Source organism: Cajanus cajan, chromosome 5 (genome assembly GCF_000230855.2).
Source record: "Cajanus cajan strain Asha chromosome 5, NIPB_CcT2T_4, whole genome shotgun sequence".
In the NCBI taxonomy this organism is placed as follows: Eukaryota; Viridiplantae; Streptophyta; class Magnoliopsida; order Fabales; family Fabaceae; genus Cajanus; species Cajanus cajan.
Genome location: NC_138521.1, coordinates 55,114,216 through 55,131,862, shown reverse-complemented (window position 1 = coordinate 55,131,862; position 17,647 = coordinate 55,114,216). Strand labels below are relative to the sequence as shown.

At 42.3% G+C, this 17,647-nt stretch overlaps 1 protein-coding gene across 1 annotated transcript; it reads right to left on the bottom strand.

The window, feature by feature from the left end:
* Positions 1-956: 956 nt before the first annotated feature.
* On the bottom strand, positions 957-17,172 carry CCS (copper chaperone for SOD1). Its single transcript, XM_020369336.3, has 6 exons — positions 16,801-17,172; positions 16,694-16,720; positions 16,511-16,583; positions 16,209-16,343; positions 2,323-2,546; positions 957-1,416 (listed from the first exon to the last, which is right to left on the bottom strand). Exons 1-6 carry the CDS (start codon positions 17,014-17,016, stop codon positions 1,153-1,155), a joined length of 939 nt encoding a protein of 312 aa, XP_020224925.2. The 5' UTR covers positions 17,017-17,172; the 3' UTR covers positions 957-1,152.
* Positions 17,173-17,647: the final 475 nt, after the last annotated feature.

The window sequence follows — 17,647 nt, the reverse complement described above, 5'->3', positions numbered from 1 at the left end:
TGTGATATTTTTAAAATTTAAACCATGTCCACTCTTTAGTAATCATGATATTCTAATTTTTGCTAAAATTAAATATTTTTCTTCCGACATAGTTTAACTAGGTTAGGATTCAAATTCTAAATTTTTTAGTTAAGAAAGATAAATCACTGTCATTTATACCGATCAATGTTAGTATGTTTACTCTTAGTTATAATTAGTTTTTTTAAAAAGTAAAGTGCTCCTTACTTCTTTAATTAGAATCTGTTTGAATAAAAGTTTAGAAACATTTTTTTAAAATTTCTTTACTCAAAAATACTTTTTATGTTCAATAAAAAAAACTCTCAAAAATATTTTTATCTTTTATTTAATCAGAATCTTACTTTAATCAATAACTGGTGAACACACAAACACCATATCTTTGTCCACATTTCTATTGCACTAAATTTGATATATTATAACAACATTTTATTTTATTATGCATTGATTGATGTGTATATTAACTTTTCTGGATTTTTTTTTTATAATTCTCACGTCTCTTTTGTTGATAATTTGTTGTACAAGTAATCTCATTCTACTTATGTGTATTTGTGAAAACTTGAATGGTGAGATAAGTGTATTATTTGATATATCAGCATTTCACAAATAGATATATTATTTGGAAGATTTGTCAAACGGTGGCAGAGACATTTTTTGAACAGGATTTTATCTACCGTCAAATTGACGTTTAGCAGGATTTTATCAACTGTCTATGAAATAAAATGATTTTATTATCAATAACCTTCAGCAAAACTCTAAATCATTTTTTATCAACATTATTTTGACTATTAATTGGCTATTATACACTCAATTAGATGGGGGGAAGGTTCATTTTGAATCAAGCACTAATCTATTATTTAACATATCATGTCTCATAATCATTTTTATAGATGTCAACCGATGATTATAATACCTCAAATAACGTGATAATTTACGCCTAATTAAGAATCAAGAGATTTCTCAAATTAACCATCTTATCCAAAAAATAAGTTGATAATTTATGTGAAGAAATTCAATGTAAACTAAAGACAGATGAATAATTTTCCCAAAAGGGTACAGAATCCTGAAAATATGGAAATGCAGTTGGGCGACAAGAGAGGTAAATTACAAGGGTTTGTTTTCGGGGAAATTACGTCATCAGACCTTGCTAGTAACAAAATCGCTATCGCTGGCCTCCCATATGGTGGTGCCATCACATGTGCAGAGTCTTTTATAGTTCTCACCAACTCCTGCACTTCTGGCTATTACTGCAGCAGCTACACCATGTTCTGATTTATCTTCAGTTGCATATACCACCACAGATCGTCCAATAAGATCAGCCACCCTCAGCTTTTCTTTGACCCCAGTGAAGAAGGCCTCACCCTTTTCATTAGCATCTAGTGTTCCCAGGTCGCCAAGTGGCTGAACATCCAATCAAGCAGGCCTCGTTAAGATGGGTTTGAAATCATTGAAAAATTGAAAATAATTTTATTTAATTTCCATGTTTCCAACTCATTATGACAAATAGAATTTGAATTGATTCTTAGAATCAAAATTTATGTTTGTAACACTTAAAAAGAGAGAATTTTATTAACTTCATAATACTAATTTTATCACCGTTGTTTAGGATAGGTTAAACGAATTAACTACCTTCAAAATGCCAAATTCAACCATTCAAAACTAAGATGCTCTCAAATCCAACAAAATATGAATAAGTTTTTATTTTAACATTAATGAAAATTTATATATATATATATATATCATATATCATATCAGTTCCTATTTTCTAACTTCCAATCAGAAAATTTCATTTCTGAATCGAATTATTTGACTCAACGTACTTTAGATTTCAAAAAATTACCATCACTATATCAGTAAGAGAACAACAGAACTCAACAAAAAAAGGTAAAGAGAACAAATAGACCAGGACACAAAATACAATTAAATGAATGAGGAATGGCCATGCATCAAGACAACAAGTAGGGGCAGAGTTTGCATACATCAATTGGTAGAAGAATGAAATGAAATTTCACTAATAGCATATCAAACATCACATTTTAGAGGAAAACAGTCAGCCTCAATCAACAGAAATATCCTGTGAACTTCTGTCGACATCGTGATGCATCCATACAATTTCTGATTCTAAATCATAAATTTACTAACCTAACTGTTTTAGTGTTTTGTATAAAAAAAAATATATATATATATATATATATATATATATATATATATATATATATATACACACGAGTCATTAATCCTTAAAAAAAACATGTTTACACCATGTCAGGAAAACAGAAGCCCCAAAAAGTATGTGGAAAGGCAAACCTCTTTAGTGTTTTCATCATTTGTCGGATTGAACATTTTACCAGTGCTTGCTGCACCACTAGTCAGATCTCCAAACTCATTAATAGACCAACCATGCTTTCCTGGCGACAGGCCACTAAAGTTGGCTTCAATCCTAGCAAGTTCCATATTTACTTGAGCCAAGCGAACAACACCAAAAATAACTGGACCTTTGAATTCGGAAACAGCAGCGGATATCAAGAAGTCTGTAAGGAAAAAGAAAGATTTAACTAAATCAGAAGCAATATGACAGCTGAAACCATAAAAACAGAAGTAAAAGCATATTGCTGACAATCATATTAATTGAATTTGAGTCACTTATACACAATTGTCATATGATTTAACAAATGCTATAACAAATACAAGGAAATCAGGAGACATCACACAACTAAAAAGATTTGTTTGATAAATAAATTGATAAAAGCTCAAGCATCTGCTGTAATCTAAGCAAAAGCAAGCCTATGCCAAATTAGGGTTAACAAAGAGAATATACAAAGTTGATACTTGTCACAACTTGGCAAGAAACAAAGAGTATGACATATGAACAGAACAAACTTCATGAATCCATGAAGTTGAATGTCATTATATGCCATCTTGCTCAAGGAAAGACACTACTACTGTTGTTTACAACCTTATTTACCTAACAAACTATGCTGCCTGCTGTGTCAAAATAACAAATACAAGGAAATCAGGAGACATCACACAACTAAAAAGATTTGTTTGATAAATAAATTGATAAAAGCTCAAGCATCTGCTGTAATCTAAGCAAAAGCAAGCCTATGCCAAATTAGGGTTAACAAAGAGAATATACAAAGTTGATACTTGTCACAACTTGGCAAGAAACAAAGAGTATGACATATGAACAGAACAAACTTCATGAATCCATGAAGTTGAATGTCATTATATGCCATCTTGCTCAAGGAAAGACACTACTACTGTTGTTTACAACCTTATTTACCTAACAAACTATGCTGCCTGCTGTGTCAAAATAACAATCAAGGATTTTTGGTGTAAGAAAAATAACACAATCAAGGATTAGGGGTGGGGGGCAGTGATGATTCTAATAGATGCTGAGCCATGAGTAATTTCATCTCTGAAAGGGTGGTTCAGCAATTGGGGTTAGAGTTTGATGGGTTCAGAGGGTATGAGGTCTCGGTAGGGAATGGCCAGACACTTCAAAGCCAAGGAAAAAAGTTGTAGCTTGAAATCTGTTCCGACCAAAGAGTGGACTAGGGTTTTTTCCTAGATCAAGCCTCCGAGCCAGAGCATTCAAAAGTGTAATCTGCCTTCTTAGCGCTAGGGTTTGGGGTTTTATACTTTTCTATTCATGGGCTTCGTGGGCCCCGAGATTATCGGGATTCTCCTTAACCACTCTTATCCTGAAGCCATGGGGGTGAGTGGTTGTTAGTCAAGTCGGTATTTTACCGAGAATGCCCTTACAAGGGGACCTGTCGGGAAAACGGCGAATCCCCTCGCGGGTGCATGTAACTGGGGTTAGAGCCGAGTTGCCACACCCTGTGACGGTCCAGTCGGGTATTAGACGAGTAGAGAGTCTAGTCGTGATTTTACCTAGACGGTACACTAGTCGGGTTTTTTCCTAGACAATATACTAGTCGGGTTTTTACCTAGACGGTACACTAGCCTTCCAGCCCTGAGCCTGAAAGGCGAAAGGGCTTAAGCAACCACTCCTGTGAATCGTATCGGAAATATGCCGGGACGGTACACTTGCCTTCCAGCGCTGAGCCTGAAAGGCGAAAGGGCTTAAGCAACCACTCCTAAACGCCGACCGAAAAATGTTGCGCAAATGTGAAAAACTTTTCAAATTAAGATGAAGCTTGAAGGTAATAATCGCCCAAACTCCGATTGCTATAATAGTTGAAAGTAACGGAAAAATTTCTAAGTTAAAGATGGAGCTTCACGGTAATGATCGCCGAAATTCCGAGTGTAATTAAGTGGAAAACTCTGTAAGTTAAATTGGAAAGTTTAAAGAAGTGGAATTAAATAATTCTAAGTTGAAAAACATACTTGGATCAAGTACTCAGCCAAATTCCGATTAAATAAGAGGAAATAATTCTAAGTTTGAGAGCTTCCTTTAAGTCGAGAAATCGGCTAAATTCTGATTAAAGAAGTAGATAATTCCAAGTTAAAAATCTCACTTGAACCAAGTATTAGGGAGTCGGTCAAATGCCGACTTGTTCCCGTTACCGTTAAAATTCCGAATAGCCAGGTATGAAAAGATTCACCCGTTGAAAATTATTTTCTAATTTAGATGAACATGTTCCAAATCTAAACGGCGAAAATCCGGATTCAAAAGTGAATTAGAAAACATTTCTAAGTTAAAAAGGACATGTTCCAAGCATAGTTGGTCAAAATGAAACACTAGATGGACATTTCCAATCATACTCGGTCAAATTCCGAGTTCAAAATTGAACTGAAATTTCTAAGTTATATGAACATTTTCTAAGCATATTCGTCAAATTTCCGAGCTTTCTAAGTAAAATCAAAGGTGGTCGCCCCTAATCCGATTGGAATTAACTTGAAAATTTTCTAAGGAACGTTCTTCGAGAGGAATTCGCCTAGATTCCGAATAATAGATTGACGCTTTTCCAAAGGTACAATAACAATCAAATTTTTCATGTGGTCGCCCATGTCTCGCACAAAATAAACTTTTTAAGCGAAATTCTGAATTGAACAACAGCCAGAATGCCAATTCGTGATAAATGAAAAACTAAGCCAAGTCAAAACGATACTTAACGAAATGGTCGACCAAACACTCACTTGAATAAAATGAAAATTTTTCTTAAGTTTAAATGTGACCGAGCCACATGGTTGGTAACTGCCGACTCAAAATAATGAGGCAAAAAGTTATCTAGTGTAGACGAAAAGGCTAAAATGAGTACGCTTTTTGAGCTACCTTGGCGACAAATCCTGAGTGTGATAGGCGAGAAGGCTTTACAAGATAAAGAGGGTTGGTTTAGCCATGGTCGACCAGCCTCGTGGTCGAAGTCCGACCGTGAAGGCACGAGAAGTAGTGACACGGCTCGACGGACGTTTGATGTGTCGTCTGTGTAACGGCTTCCAAGGCCTGTCCCTTCACCTTACTCCTGAAGGGACGTGCATTTATTGTGGCGCCGTTTCTCGAAAGGAGTCATTATGGCATTGCCACGTGTCAATTAGCGCGCGTCGTAGAAGCACTGGGGATCCCAAAGGTTATGGGACGTGGCGTTTCACGCGCGTCGTTCCCCACGCGCAACTTTTCACCTTTATAAATACCCCTTCTGTACAAATCATTTCACCTTTTTCTTCCCCCCATTTTCTTTCGTGCTTCTTCTCCGGCGATCGCTTGTCCTATTTCTCCGCCTCCTCGCGGTGGTTTACGGTGGTTCTGAGGCATTTTCTAGAGGAAAGGAAGTGTTTTTATTTTGAAAACCCGGTAGGTACGCCCAAATACTTGTTGTGTTTAGTAGTTGTTCTTTGTCTGCCTCTCTAGTTAGTTATATATTTAGGCTTTAAATCCATGGCGTTAGTAAATTATAAAGAGGTTTATGAATGGGTAAAAGATGATAAGTTGAAGTGTGACTCTTGTATAAACTCTTGGGCTGCAATGGAAAGCTTTAATAATGAACATGTCGTAAGCCGGAGCCCGGATAATATCCTAGTTTGCGAGCCTTGTGTGGATAAGGAGCCAGTATGTGTTAGTTCGGCCTCTGAATGTTTCACCTTTTGCTATGTTACCCTAGTTGCTAAGCTTAAGGTTAGGTGGCCCCTTACCGAGTGTGAAAAGGGAGTGCTTAGAGCCTTGGATGTTGCCCCGACCCAATTCCACCCCAATAGTTGGGCCTTTGTTAGAGGGTTCGAAATTCTATGTTCCAGTCTCGGTATCGTTCCGACTCCTAGGAAATTCTTTTATTTCTTCGAAGCCCGTGTCTCGAAACGTAGCAGCTGGGTGTCGGTGGGTAGCGTGTCCGGTCGGGGCTTACTATCTCTTTTTCAGTCTTCGTATAAAGACTTTAAAAGATCTTTTTTTCGCATTCGTTGTCTGCCTGGGCATGAGGGTATACTTGATGGGTATCCTCTTTTCTGGAGGCAGAAACCGATTTCTTTCGGTGGACTAAGTCCCGAGTCACTCTCGGAGGATGACCGAAAGGACGTTAAGAAACTTGAAGATCTGAAAACCCTTTTCAACACTGCGAAACTTCTAGATCTAGAAAATAGGCCCCAGGAGTTGAGAATATATATAGGTATTTTGCGCCTGTTCGAACGTTAAAGTTGTTTACTACCATCTTTGGCCTTTGTTGTTGTTACTAATCACTGGGTGCGCTTTTTGCAGATAGAATGGCCAGCTTGGGCACTCGTGAAATGATGAAGCTGTGGAAGCAACAAAAGGCGTCCCAAGGCGGTGGTGGAGAGTCAACAGCCGATAGGGTGGTTGTTGTGGCCGCGAATCCCTTGACGAAAAGCGTCGGCGAAACTTCACATAAGCGTCGCCGAGAGACCGAGAGGCCGATTTCGGTAGTCAACTTGGACACGATTGTGGCTTCGGAAGGGGAGAAAGGCGACACAGAGGTTCAATCGGCTGAGAGGACCATCAGTGCTTGCCTTGGTGAGAACTGGGAACCAGTTGATCACGGCGCCGACCGTGGCGACGCGGCCTCTTTCTGGGATGAAAAATTCAATCATAGCGCTCACATTCGCGGGACTGATCTGCTGGAGGGTGACCGCGACGACTTAGAAAAAATGAGTGCTTTCTCCATATCTAAAGGGATTGAGTCGCTGACCGACCGCCTCTTAGCCCTTTTGGTGGTGAACGAAGACAAAATTCGTGGGCTAGTGAGAGAGACCAAAGTGCAGGGGAAAAAGATCTCTACCTTGGAGGAAAGCTTGAACAAGAGCAGGGCCAATGGGTATCCAGCGAACGAGACAATCTGTTAGAAGGTCGTCGTACCTTCGAAGAAGAAAAGCGAGCTTGGGCTGCCGAGAAGACGGCGATGGAGAAAGAGTTGGAGGAGGTTCGACTTGCTCGGGACAAGAGTGCTGATGCGGCGCAGATTTTTGAGGGCGACCTCGCCCTGGCCAAGGCCGAAATTGAAAAGTTGCAAGCGGAGCTCGGAGCTGCTAAGATGGATGCTTTGGACAAGTTTGTGCAAGGCTTTGACGCCGCAACAGGCCAAGTGAAGTTGCTTCATGCTAACATCGACCTTGGAGGCCTTGGCTACTTCAAGGAAATTGTGGATGGGGAACTCGTAGACCCCCCTGAAGATGATTGAATTCGTTTATAAGAACTATGCCGTCCTTCATACATTTTCATTTGTTGCATGTTTTTTCTTTATTGTTGCAAACTGTGTTCATACGATCTTGTGAAGTTCATAAAGTACGGTTTCTTTTTACTTTGTTTGGAGTTGTGCGTGTCATACAAATACCGACTAGAGTGAATATGATATTTTTCTAAGTTAAAATTCGATTTCTCCAACAAATCGGCCAAGTACCGATGTACTGAATGCGTAAGAATTGCCAAAATTTCTCATTTAAAAGTCGAATGGCAAATGTTGCAACGTTCCTGCTTTTTGTACTTGTTAAACTCTGTTTCTTAAGGCATGTAGCCATTTTGACTTTCATGTTTCAAGAACTTGCTTCATTCTCTAGCCGCCCAAATGCCGAATATGAAAAATATTCCAAGTTAAGAGTCGAATCTCGCATCCAGTCGTGCAAAATCCGACTATGACAACTGATGAAAATATTTCTAAGTTTAAGGTTGAATCACCAACGTGCCTAATGCCGAAAATTAAATGCCGAATTTTTTTTTTTTTTTTTTACCGACTGTAGTCATCTAATCGTCCCATTTCCGACTAGGAAAAACGACTATATTTTCGAAGTTAAAAGTTGAATGTAGTCGCCCAAGATCCGACTATGGAAAGTATCGAAATTTTTCTAGGTTAACGGTTGAATCTCCAACCTGGTCGTCCAAAATTCGATCAGGAAGAATGACAAAAAGTTTTCCAAGTTATAAGTAGAATCTGGAGGTTTATAATTACTCAGAATTTTCTAAAAAATTTGAAATGAACAGCAAATCGTCTGGTCATTTACACGACGACTATAGTCATCTAGGGGGGGAAAGTTGAAATCATCAAAAGCTCAAGATCTGGCGACCCGAACTTTGAATCTCACCATAGAAGCAACTGATTTGTAGTCGGTGGTTGGTCAGTATTTTCGAATTAGCTGGTGATTGTGCCCATCTGTTTTATCTTCAGTTGCTTGCTGCTAAAGCTGAAGTTGTGAAACTATTTTATGCCGAGAATCAGCTGCTTAGCTCTCTCATAGTGGTAAATTGAACCTACAATTGAGCAATTTGCCATAGTTTGCCGGATTCTGATCAGTGATTTGTCGAATTCAAATTATTTATACTCGCGCCAGTCGACGCCAGTCAGTTTTTTACCGATCAGTGACAAGTTCTTCGATTTAGTTATACTCGCGCCAGTCGGATTTCTATTGATCAGTGACGAGTTCTTCGATTTAGTTATACTCGCGCCAGTCGGATTTTCTACCGATCAGTGACGAGTTCTTCGTTTTAGTTATACTCGCGCCAGTCGGATTTTCTACCGATCAGTGACGAGTTCTTCGATTTAGTTATACTCGCGCCAGTCGGCCTTTTACCGATCAGTGACGAGTTCTTCGATTTAGTTATACTCGCGCCAGTCGGCCTTTTACCGATCAGTGACGAGTTCTTTGATTTAGTTATACTGGCGCCAGTCGGCCTTTTACCGATCAGTGACAGAGTTCTTTGATTTAGTTATACTCGCGCCAGTCGGATTTTCTACCGATCAGTGACGAGTTCTTCGAGTTAGTTATACTCGCGTCAGTCGGTCTTTTACCGATCAGTGACGAGTTCTTTGATTTAGTTATACTCGCGCCAGTCAGATTTTCTACTGATCAGTGACGAGTTCTTCGAGTTAGTTATACTCGCGCCAGTCGGTCTTTTACCGATCAGTGACGAGTTCTTTGATTTAGTTATACTTGCGCCAGTCAGATTTTCTACCAATCAGTGACGAGTTCTTCGAGTTAGTTATACTCGCGCCAGTCGGTCTTTTACCGATCAGTGACGAGTTCTTGGTTCTTCAAAACAACAAAGGTTAACAAGCCATGGTATGAAAGAATGAGACAATATTTATTATTAGAATTGAAAAAATGGTGCCTCGTTAAAAACCTTCTCAGCAAAAACCCCTCTTATTTTTACGGGGACAAAATACTGAGTTAGGAAAAGAGTGCACCTAATACACAAAGATTAGCTATAATAAAAACGCAAATTCGCAGCGTTCCATGTCCTCGGTATCATTCCTCCGTCCAAGGTCCTCAATCGGTACTCACCTTTGCCGACCACATCGTCCACTTTATAGGGACCCACCCACTTGGCTGATAGCTTGTTCCTCATTTGCGTTGGCTGAGCACGCCTCAAAACTAGGTCGCCTACAATGAAGTCTCTCGGATTCACCTTTGTGTTGTACTTGAAGGCTGCTCTTCTCTGGGCCGCTATTTGATTTATTCTTGCTTTTTCTCTGGTCTCTTGGATTAAATCTAAATCGACTCGTCTGCCTTGGTCAGACTCCTCCGCCGAAAAAGCTGTAGTGCGGACTGATGGTTCCACGATTTCTATCGGGATCATGGCGTCAGTTCCGTATACCAGATTGAAGGGAGTATCTTGAGTCGTCGAGTGGACAGTCGTGTGGTACGACCATAGTACTCGGGGAAGTTCCTCCACCCATGACGCGCCTGACTCTTGTACACGTTTCTTCAGACCTGAGAGGATTACTTTGTTGGCCGACTCTGCCTAGCCATTAGACTGTGGGTGCTCGACGGACGTGAACGCCATTCGGATACCAACCTCTTTACAGAAATCACGAACCCTTGTACTTGCAAACTGGGTCCCATTATCGGAAACGATCATTTGAGGGACTCCGTACCTGCACACCACATTCTTCCAAAGAAAATTTCTTACTTTTTCTGCTGAGATGGTCGCAACTGGTTCCGCCTCGATCCATTTACTGAAGTAATCGACCGCCACTATCAAGAATTTCAGTTGCCTTACCGCAATCGGAAATGGCCCGAGAATATCAATCCCCCACTTGTGGAAAGGCCATGGAGACAGAATTGAATGCAGTCGTTCGGCCGGGGAATGGATCAAAGGGGCATGTCTTTGGCATCCGTCGCATTTCTGGACCCAATTGACGCAATCGTTCTTTAGGGATGGCCAGAAATATCCTGCTTGGGCAACTTTATACACTAGAGCTCGGCCTCCGATATGGCTTCCGCACATTCCACTGTGAATCTCGTCCATTACTCTCTTTGCTTGTGGCATGGTCAGACATCTTAGAAGAGGAGAGCTGTAGCCCCTTCGGTAAAGTCTCTCGCTAATGACCACAAACCTGGCAGACTCTCTTTGTATCAACGATGCTTCCCTTTTATCCTCTGGTAATTTCCCCCGAGTCAGGTACGCGATATAAGGTCCCATCCACGAGTTGAGTTCCTCTTGGATTCAAAGAACACTCCCCAGTGGCTCATTTATACTCGGCTGAGCTAAAGTTTCTTGGATGACCGACCGAGTGGCTCCTGGCTTCTTCGTGCTGGCTAACTTGGAGAGGAGATCTGCTCTCAAATTTTGCTCCCTCGGCACGTGGCTAAGTGTGAACGCTCGGAAATTTTCCGATAACAGTTTGACCCTTTCCAAGTACTTGGCCAATTGAGGATCCTTGGTTTGGAAAGTTCCCGCCACTTGTCCGGTGACTAATTGGGAATCACTTCTGGCTGACAAAATCGTCGCCCCCATCTCCTTGGCCAAACTCATCCCTGCCAATAACGCCTCGTACTCGGCTTGGTTGTTGCTTGCCCTGAATTCAAATCGTAGTGATTGTTCTAGCAGGATTCCGCCCGGGCCTTCCAAGACGATTCCAGCTCCACTTCCTCCTATGTTTGACGCACCGTCAACCGATAAAATCCATTGGGTTTCACCGACCGTGTCCTCCTCGACCGGAGGGGTTAACTCCATCAGGAAGTCGGCCAATACCTGGGCTTTGATCGCTCCTCTCGGCTCATACTTAATGGGGAATTCTGAGAGTTCAACCGACCATTTCATCATTCTACCAGCCAGATCGGGTTTTTGCAAGACTTGTCGAATCGGATGATCAGTACGAATTATCACCTCGTAACTCTGGAAGTAGTGCCTCAATTTCCTCGCAGTGATCAGTATCGCGAGGGCCAGTTTCTCGATTCTCTGATACCTTGTCTCTGCTCCCTGCAAGACCCTACTTACAAAGTAAATAGGAACTTGGGAAGCTTCACGCTCTTGCACCAGAACTGAACTGACAGCACGATCGAATGCCGAGATGTATACCAACAAGGGCATGTCTAGTCGTGGTCTTGTCAGGATCGGCGGAGATGCCAACGACTTCTTGAGCTCGGAGAAAGCCTCTTCACACTCGGTCGTCCAAGCGAACCGGTCGTTCTTCCTTAAACATTGAAAAAGAGGCAGGGCTTTGTCCGCCGCTCTTGATATAAATCGGGAGAGTGAGGCCATCCTTCCCGTTAATTGTTGTACCTCCTTTACTGTAGAGGGGCTCCTCATGTCGATGATCGCCGAGCACTTGTCCGGGTTCGCTTCAATGCCGCGGTGAGTCAGCAGGAAACCGAGGAACTTTCCCGCCTGGACGCCGAAAGAGCACTTCTCAGGATTCAGTTTCAGCTGGTATTTGCCGATGGTGTCGAACAATTCCTGCAAGTCGTCAAAGTGCCGACTGACGCTTTCCGATTTCACCACCATGTCGTCAACATAAGCCTCCACATTCCGACCGAGCTGATTCACAAGGATTTTGTCCATCAGTCGCTGGTAGGTCGCCCCTGCGTTCTTCAAACCGAACGGCATAACCCTGTAGCAGAAATTGGCCTGATCGGCTATGAAGGCGGTCTTGTCTTCATCTGTAGGATGCATTCGGATCTGGTTGTACCCCGAATAGGCATCCATGAAGCTTAGTAACTCGTATCCCGATGCCCCATCCACCAGGCAGTCTATATTCGGCAACGGGTACGAGTCTTTTGGGCAAGCCTTATTAAGGTCAGTGAAGTCCGTACACATTCTTCATTTCCCGTTGCTCTTGCGCACCATGACCACGTTTGCCAACCAGGTCGGGTATTGGATTTCTCGAACGTGTCCTGCCATCAGTAGTTTCTGCATCTCTTCCGCGATAGCCCTTCACTTTTCCTCGCCAAATTTCCTTCTCTTCTGAATTACTGCCTTTGCGCCAGGGTCAATGGACAACTTGTGACACAGGAAATTTGGATCGATCCCAGGCATGTCGCTGGAATGCCACGCGAATGCTAACACATTATCCTTTAGAACCCTCACCAATTTCTCCTCGTCTTCTGGAGTCAACGAAGTACCTATCTTTACGTTTCTTCCTTCCATTACCTCCACTTCCTTGACGTCTTCTGCTGGGGCGGGTCGGTGGTCAAATTGTCCCATCCTAGGATCCAGTTCGACAGAATGAATCTCCTTCTCTACCTGCGTAGTGTACAGTCGTCTTCGTGTCTTTAAACTATCCCCGTAGCATTTTCGAGCAACCTCCTGGTCTACCCTGAGAACCCCCACAGCACCACTTGGCAACGGGTACTTTACCTTCAGATGGGGAGTGGAAACGATCGCTCCTAGCTTGTTCAAAGTCGGCCTTCCGATCAGTATGCTATACGACGACTGAGCATCGACCACCAAATATCGAACAGCCACCGTCTTCATCTGGGCTCCTTGGCCAAAGGTCGTCTCCAAATCGGCATATCCCCTTGCAATGACTTGATCCCCTGCAAAACCCACTAGAGCCCCTGCATACGGAATTAGTCGGTCGTTAGGAATTTTCATCCCCTCAAAGGTTTCCCAGAATAAAATGTCCGCGGAACTTCCTTGGTCAATCAACACACGTTTCACATTGTACGCCATGACAATCGCCGACACGACGATGGGGTCATCCTCATGAGGCGCTACTCCTTCGTAATCCGAATCTGAGAACGAAATCTCAGGCTGAGACGGTCGCCTGAATTCCGAGACCGTTAACACCGACCGAGTGTACCTCTTTCGGGCTGCAGAAGTAGGTCCCCCGCCGGCAAAACCTCCTGCTATGGTGTTGAAATCTCCATGGATGGGCTGCTGATGAGTTTCCGAGACCTTTGTTGGCGAGTCTCTGGGAGGAGTTTTCTCTCTACGCCTATCCCTCCTGGCGTCATCATGTGTGCGCCTAGACCGCCTATCGGACGAGCTTCCTTTTTGCTTTCTCGCCACAAACTCCCTCAGTCGTCCCTCCTTGATCAGGCGTTCGATCTGTCTTCCTAGGACGAAGCAATTTTCCGCAGAATGTCCATGAGCCCTATGAAACTCACACCAGTCGGTTTTCGAGGGCCCCAACTGACGCTCCGTCGCCGCCGGAAATTCGAACAACGATGCGCTGTTGACATCGCGGAGTATCTGACGCCTGGGAATAGTAAGTGGGGTGAACCTCTCTTCCTCATTGTTGCGTGTCCATTCGCCCCTTGCCCGACCACTTTGTTCGGCCTGCCTGTAACTGCCCTCCTTCATGTTGTATCGGTCACGCCGTTTGCTCCAGTCTGAGCGCGGTCGAAGATGCTTGTTTCCCTCCTTATTGCTGCCCCCTGCTTCTCGGTCCTCCGCTGCCCTTTTAATAATCTGATTCTCCTCCGTTTTGATGTGGCTCAAGGCGAAAGCCCTCACCTCTGACATCGTTTGACAGTTCGCTCTTTCGAGTGCGATGTCGAAAGCTCCCGATCTCAAACCTTTCTGAAATGCAATGACCGCCATCCTCTCGTCCGACGACGCTATCTTCAGCGCAACCTCGTTGAACCTTTGCAGGAAGTCTTTCAGCGACTCCTCGCGTTGCTGCCTGAGGTCGAACAGGTCTGACGTGATCGGCGGTTTCTTCTTGTTAGCGGCGAATTGTGCCATGAAGAGCCGGCTAAAGATGTCAAAGTCTGTGATTGATCGGTCCGGGAGTCCGCTGAACCAGTCAAGCGCTGCCTTCTTGAGTGTGCCCATGAACAATTTGCATCGCGCCTCCATGCTTCCTCCACAGATCAGCATTTGAGCACGGAAGTCCATCAAATGCTGATTAGGGTCTTGAGTTCCGTCAAAGGGCTCCACTTGAGGTATGCGATGATCCCTAGGGATGGCCTCGGCCTCTATAGCTTCCGAAAAAGGTCGAAAATCCCTAGGGACTTCCAGCATGACATCCTCCTCTACCGTCCTGGCGCTAGCTTCTAACCTGGCCTCCATCTCATCCGCTCGCCTCCTGATCGCCTCATTCTCACGTTGAATGGCTTCCTCTCTCTCCCTAGAACGCGCATTCTCTTCCCTTAAGCCATTGATCATGGCCATCATCTCCTCCATCGTTGGAGGTTGTGCGCTGTTGTTGTTGTTGCCGCCTCTTGCCATGGTAGATCGCCGATTCTTCTCTGGGACTTGGGGCGTAGGAAGAGTTTTACCGTAGCCCCACGGTGGGCGCCAAAATGTTCTGGCCAAAGAGTGGACTAGGGTTTTTTCCTAGATCAAGCCTCCGAGCCAGAGCATTCAAAAGTGTAATCTGCCTTCTTAGCGCTAGGGTTTGGGGTTTTATACTTTTCTATTCATGGGCTTCGTGGGCCCCGAGATTATCGGGATTCTCCTTAAGCACTCTTATCCTGAAGCCATGGGGGTGAGTGGTTGTTAGTCAAGTCAGTATTTTACCGAGAATGCCCTTACAAGGGGACCTGTCGGGAAAACGGCGAATCCCCTCGCGGGTGCATGTAACTGGGGTTAGAGCCGAGTTGCCACACCCTGTGACGGTCCAGTCGGGTATTAGACGAGTAGAGAGTCTAGTCGTGATTTTACCTAGACGGTACACTAGTCGGGTTTTTTCCTAGACAATATACTAGTCGGGTTTTTACCTAGACGGTACAAAATCCAAGGAATTTTAGTTGAAAATTTCTTAGTTTTTGAAGTGGAAAAGACAGCTTTCTGCACTAATGAGGGGCTGAGGGCCATTACAAGTTCTTGGTCATGCCTTTCAGCCTCATTAATGCACTAGGAATTATTGGCCATTGTCCTTGCAGTACAAATTGGGAAGGTGTCATACAGACTGGAGTTTCTGGAGTCTGCTGCAATCCCTCATGTTTTTCACATCTCCCAACTGAATTGAGATTGGGCAGGTTGGAAGAACCACAGGTTCAACCCCTACCACCATTACGGACCAAAGACATGGAGTGGATGATGAAACCAGCATTTGTTAGAGGGGTGCATCAGACAGAGATAATTTAAGCTAAAGGTGTTCATTTAATGGTCAGACTTGCCTTCTTTTGAGCAGATTTGGGAACCATTCGGCATTGTTCACACTCAAATTTTGGTGTTTCACCGTGAGGACAAGGTGAAAATGTAAGAGGGGAGTGATGTTAGACCCACGTTGGTTATAAGTCTTCAAGTAGGGCAAAACCAGAAAAGAGTGGACGCAGAAACTAACAATTAGAGAGAATCTGATAGAATATGTTAGGATCTGTTATTTTGATACAGCTAATATCTTTTAGGATTTCCTATTCTAGATATGATTAATTGGGAATTGTTTACCTTATGATTTATATATTTTGGATATTGGTAAAATTGATTATGATAGAGTTAATTTTACATTAAAACGATTGGCATGTGTGTCTAAATTAATCTCACGCGCAAATATAAAATGTGTAGCACAGTGCGTGAAATTGATTTTGGATGCTAACCGAGCAATCACATAGTCATTAATAGAGTAAAATTTACAATGAGAAACTAGAATAAAGCAAGAATACGAGCTACAAACCTTCTGGCACTCCTTGTCCAATTAACCGGGCTTTTCTACCAGTCTGCTCCAGTGCTTCAGTCATAGTCTTCACCGGCGTTGAACCAAGAATCCTAACAACCTGATTGCTCAAGTCCACCTCTACGCTCTTAACTCCTGAAACAACCGGAATAACATGAAGATGGACATCACCATTAGATTTGTGAATTGTTTTGATTTAATTTGTAGAAAGCATCCAAATTAATAAATTCAGTTCCATTCATTCATGATTGAACGTTGCAAGCAGAAAAAAAATTGCAAAAGCACTTCGCCGAAACACCTACCATTAATCTCCTGCAACTTATTTTTGACAGAATTAACACAACCTTCGCATTTCATATCCACCATGTACTCCGTCTGACATCATCAAATTCACCACCCAATTAAAAAAAAAAGGAGACAATTAGGAATTAATTAAGATTTGATTAAAGTGAGGCAAGTAAGATATAGAGTCGCACTAAACTGACCAGTAGCTCGGGCAAGAGAGCTTGAGGCTGCGAGAGAAAGAGAGTGAAACAAGATTAGAGACGAGAGGGCAATTAAGTAATTTGGGGGAGAGGAAAGAATGGCGAACCTGGGAAGAGAGGTCGTGGGCCATGTGGAGGGCAGAGGGAGGGGTAGCCAATGTTTTGACAAGGCCCAATTTGTTGGAGGATTTGGGGGATTGGGAAGAGCGAGGAAGAGAAGAAGAAGAAGAAGAAGAAGAAGATGAATGAGAATAAAAGGCGAAGGCTGCAGGGATAGCTGCTACAGCAGTTGCAGTTGTGGCTACGGACCTCAGAAATGTCATTTTGGTGCAATTATTCTTCTTTATTATACTCCACCTATTACCTAACAGAAGAAAATGCACTGGGGTAGTTGGAAGTTGGAACCTACATACCTCATACTTCTCTATGTTTCATGTCACTTCCTTCTGGATGCTTCCACGCTCCGTTCAGCCCCATTCTTTTTTTTTCTTTTTGCCTTCCTTAAATGTTTCATTCGTGTTAAAATAACCTTTTAGTTTATATAATTAAAAATATTTTATTTTAGTTTTTATGCATTATTTTTTATTTTTCTATATTTATAATTTTATGAATTTTATCTTATAGTAATAAATAATAGGAAATAAAAAAAATTAATATGTACTAGAGATTAACATAAAATATTTTTAATTATAAATACTAAAATGTAATTATCATGAAATTATAAAAAAAATAAAAAAAATTAAGCCTTTAATTTAAAAGATATACAAGAAAGACGAAAAAATAATTAAGTGGATAAAAATAACTAGTATTTGCATACTTTTTTATTTATATACTTTTTTAATGCTAAATATGCTCACCTTTTTATATTTTACGTATTTGTTTGCTCTTCGTCTACTTTTTCCCATTATCAAACAAAAGAGATTAGTTATTGAAAGTCATTAATATAATCGATTT

What these genes read in the sequence shown, in the direction of transcription:
- CCS (XM_020369336.3), bottom strand. Translation starts at nt 17,016, where the DNA reads ATGACATTTCTGAGGTCCGTAGCCACAACTGCAACTGCTGTAGCAGCT. An exon ending in CCCACGACCTCTCTTCCCAG is followed by an intron (nt 16,721 to 16,800) that starts GTTCGCCATTCT and finishes TTTCTCTCGCAG; the next exon opens with CCTCAAGCTCTCTTGCCCGA. An exon ending in TGGACAAGGAGTGCCAGAAG is followed by an intron (nt 2,547 to 16,208) that starts GTTTGTAGCTCG and finishes TTTTCCTTACAG; the next exon opens with ACTTCTTGATATCCGCTGCT.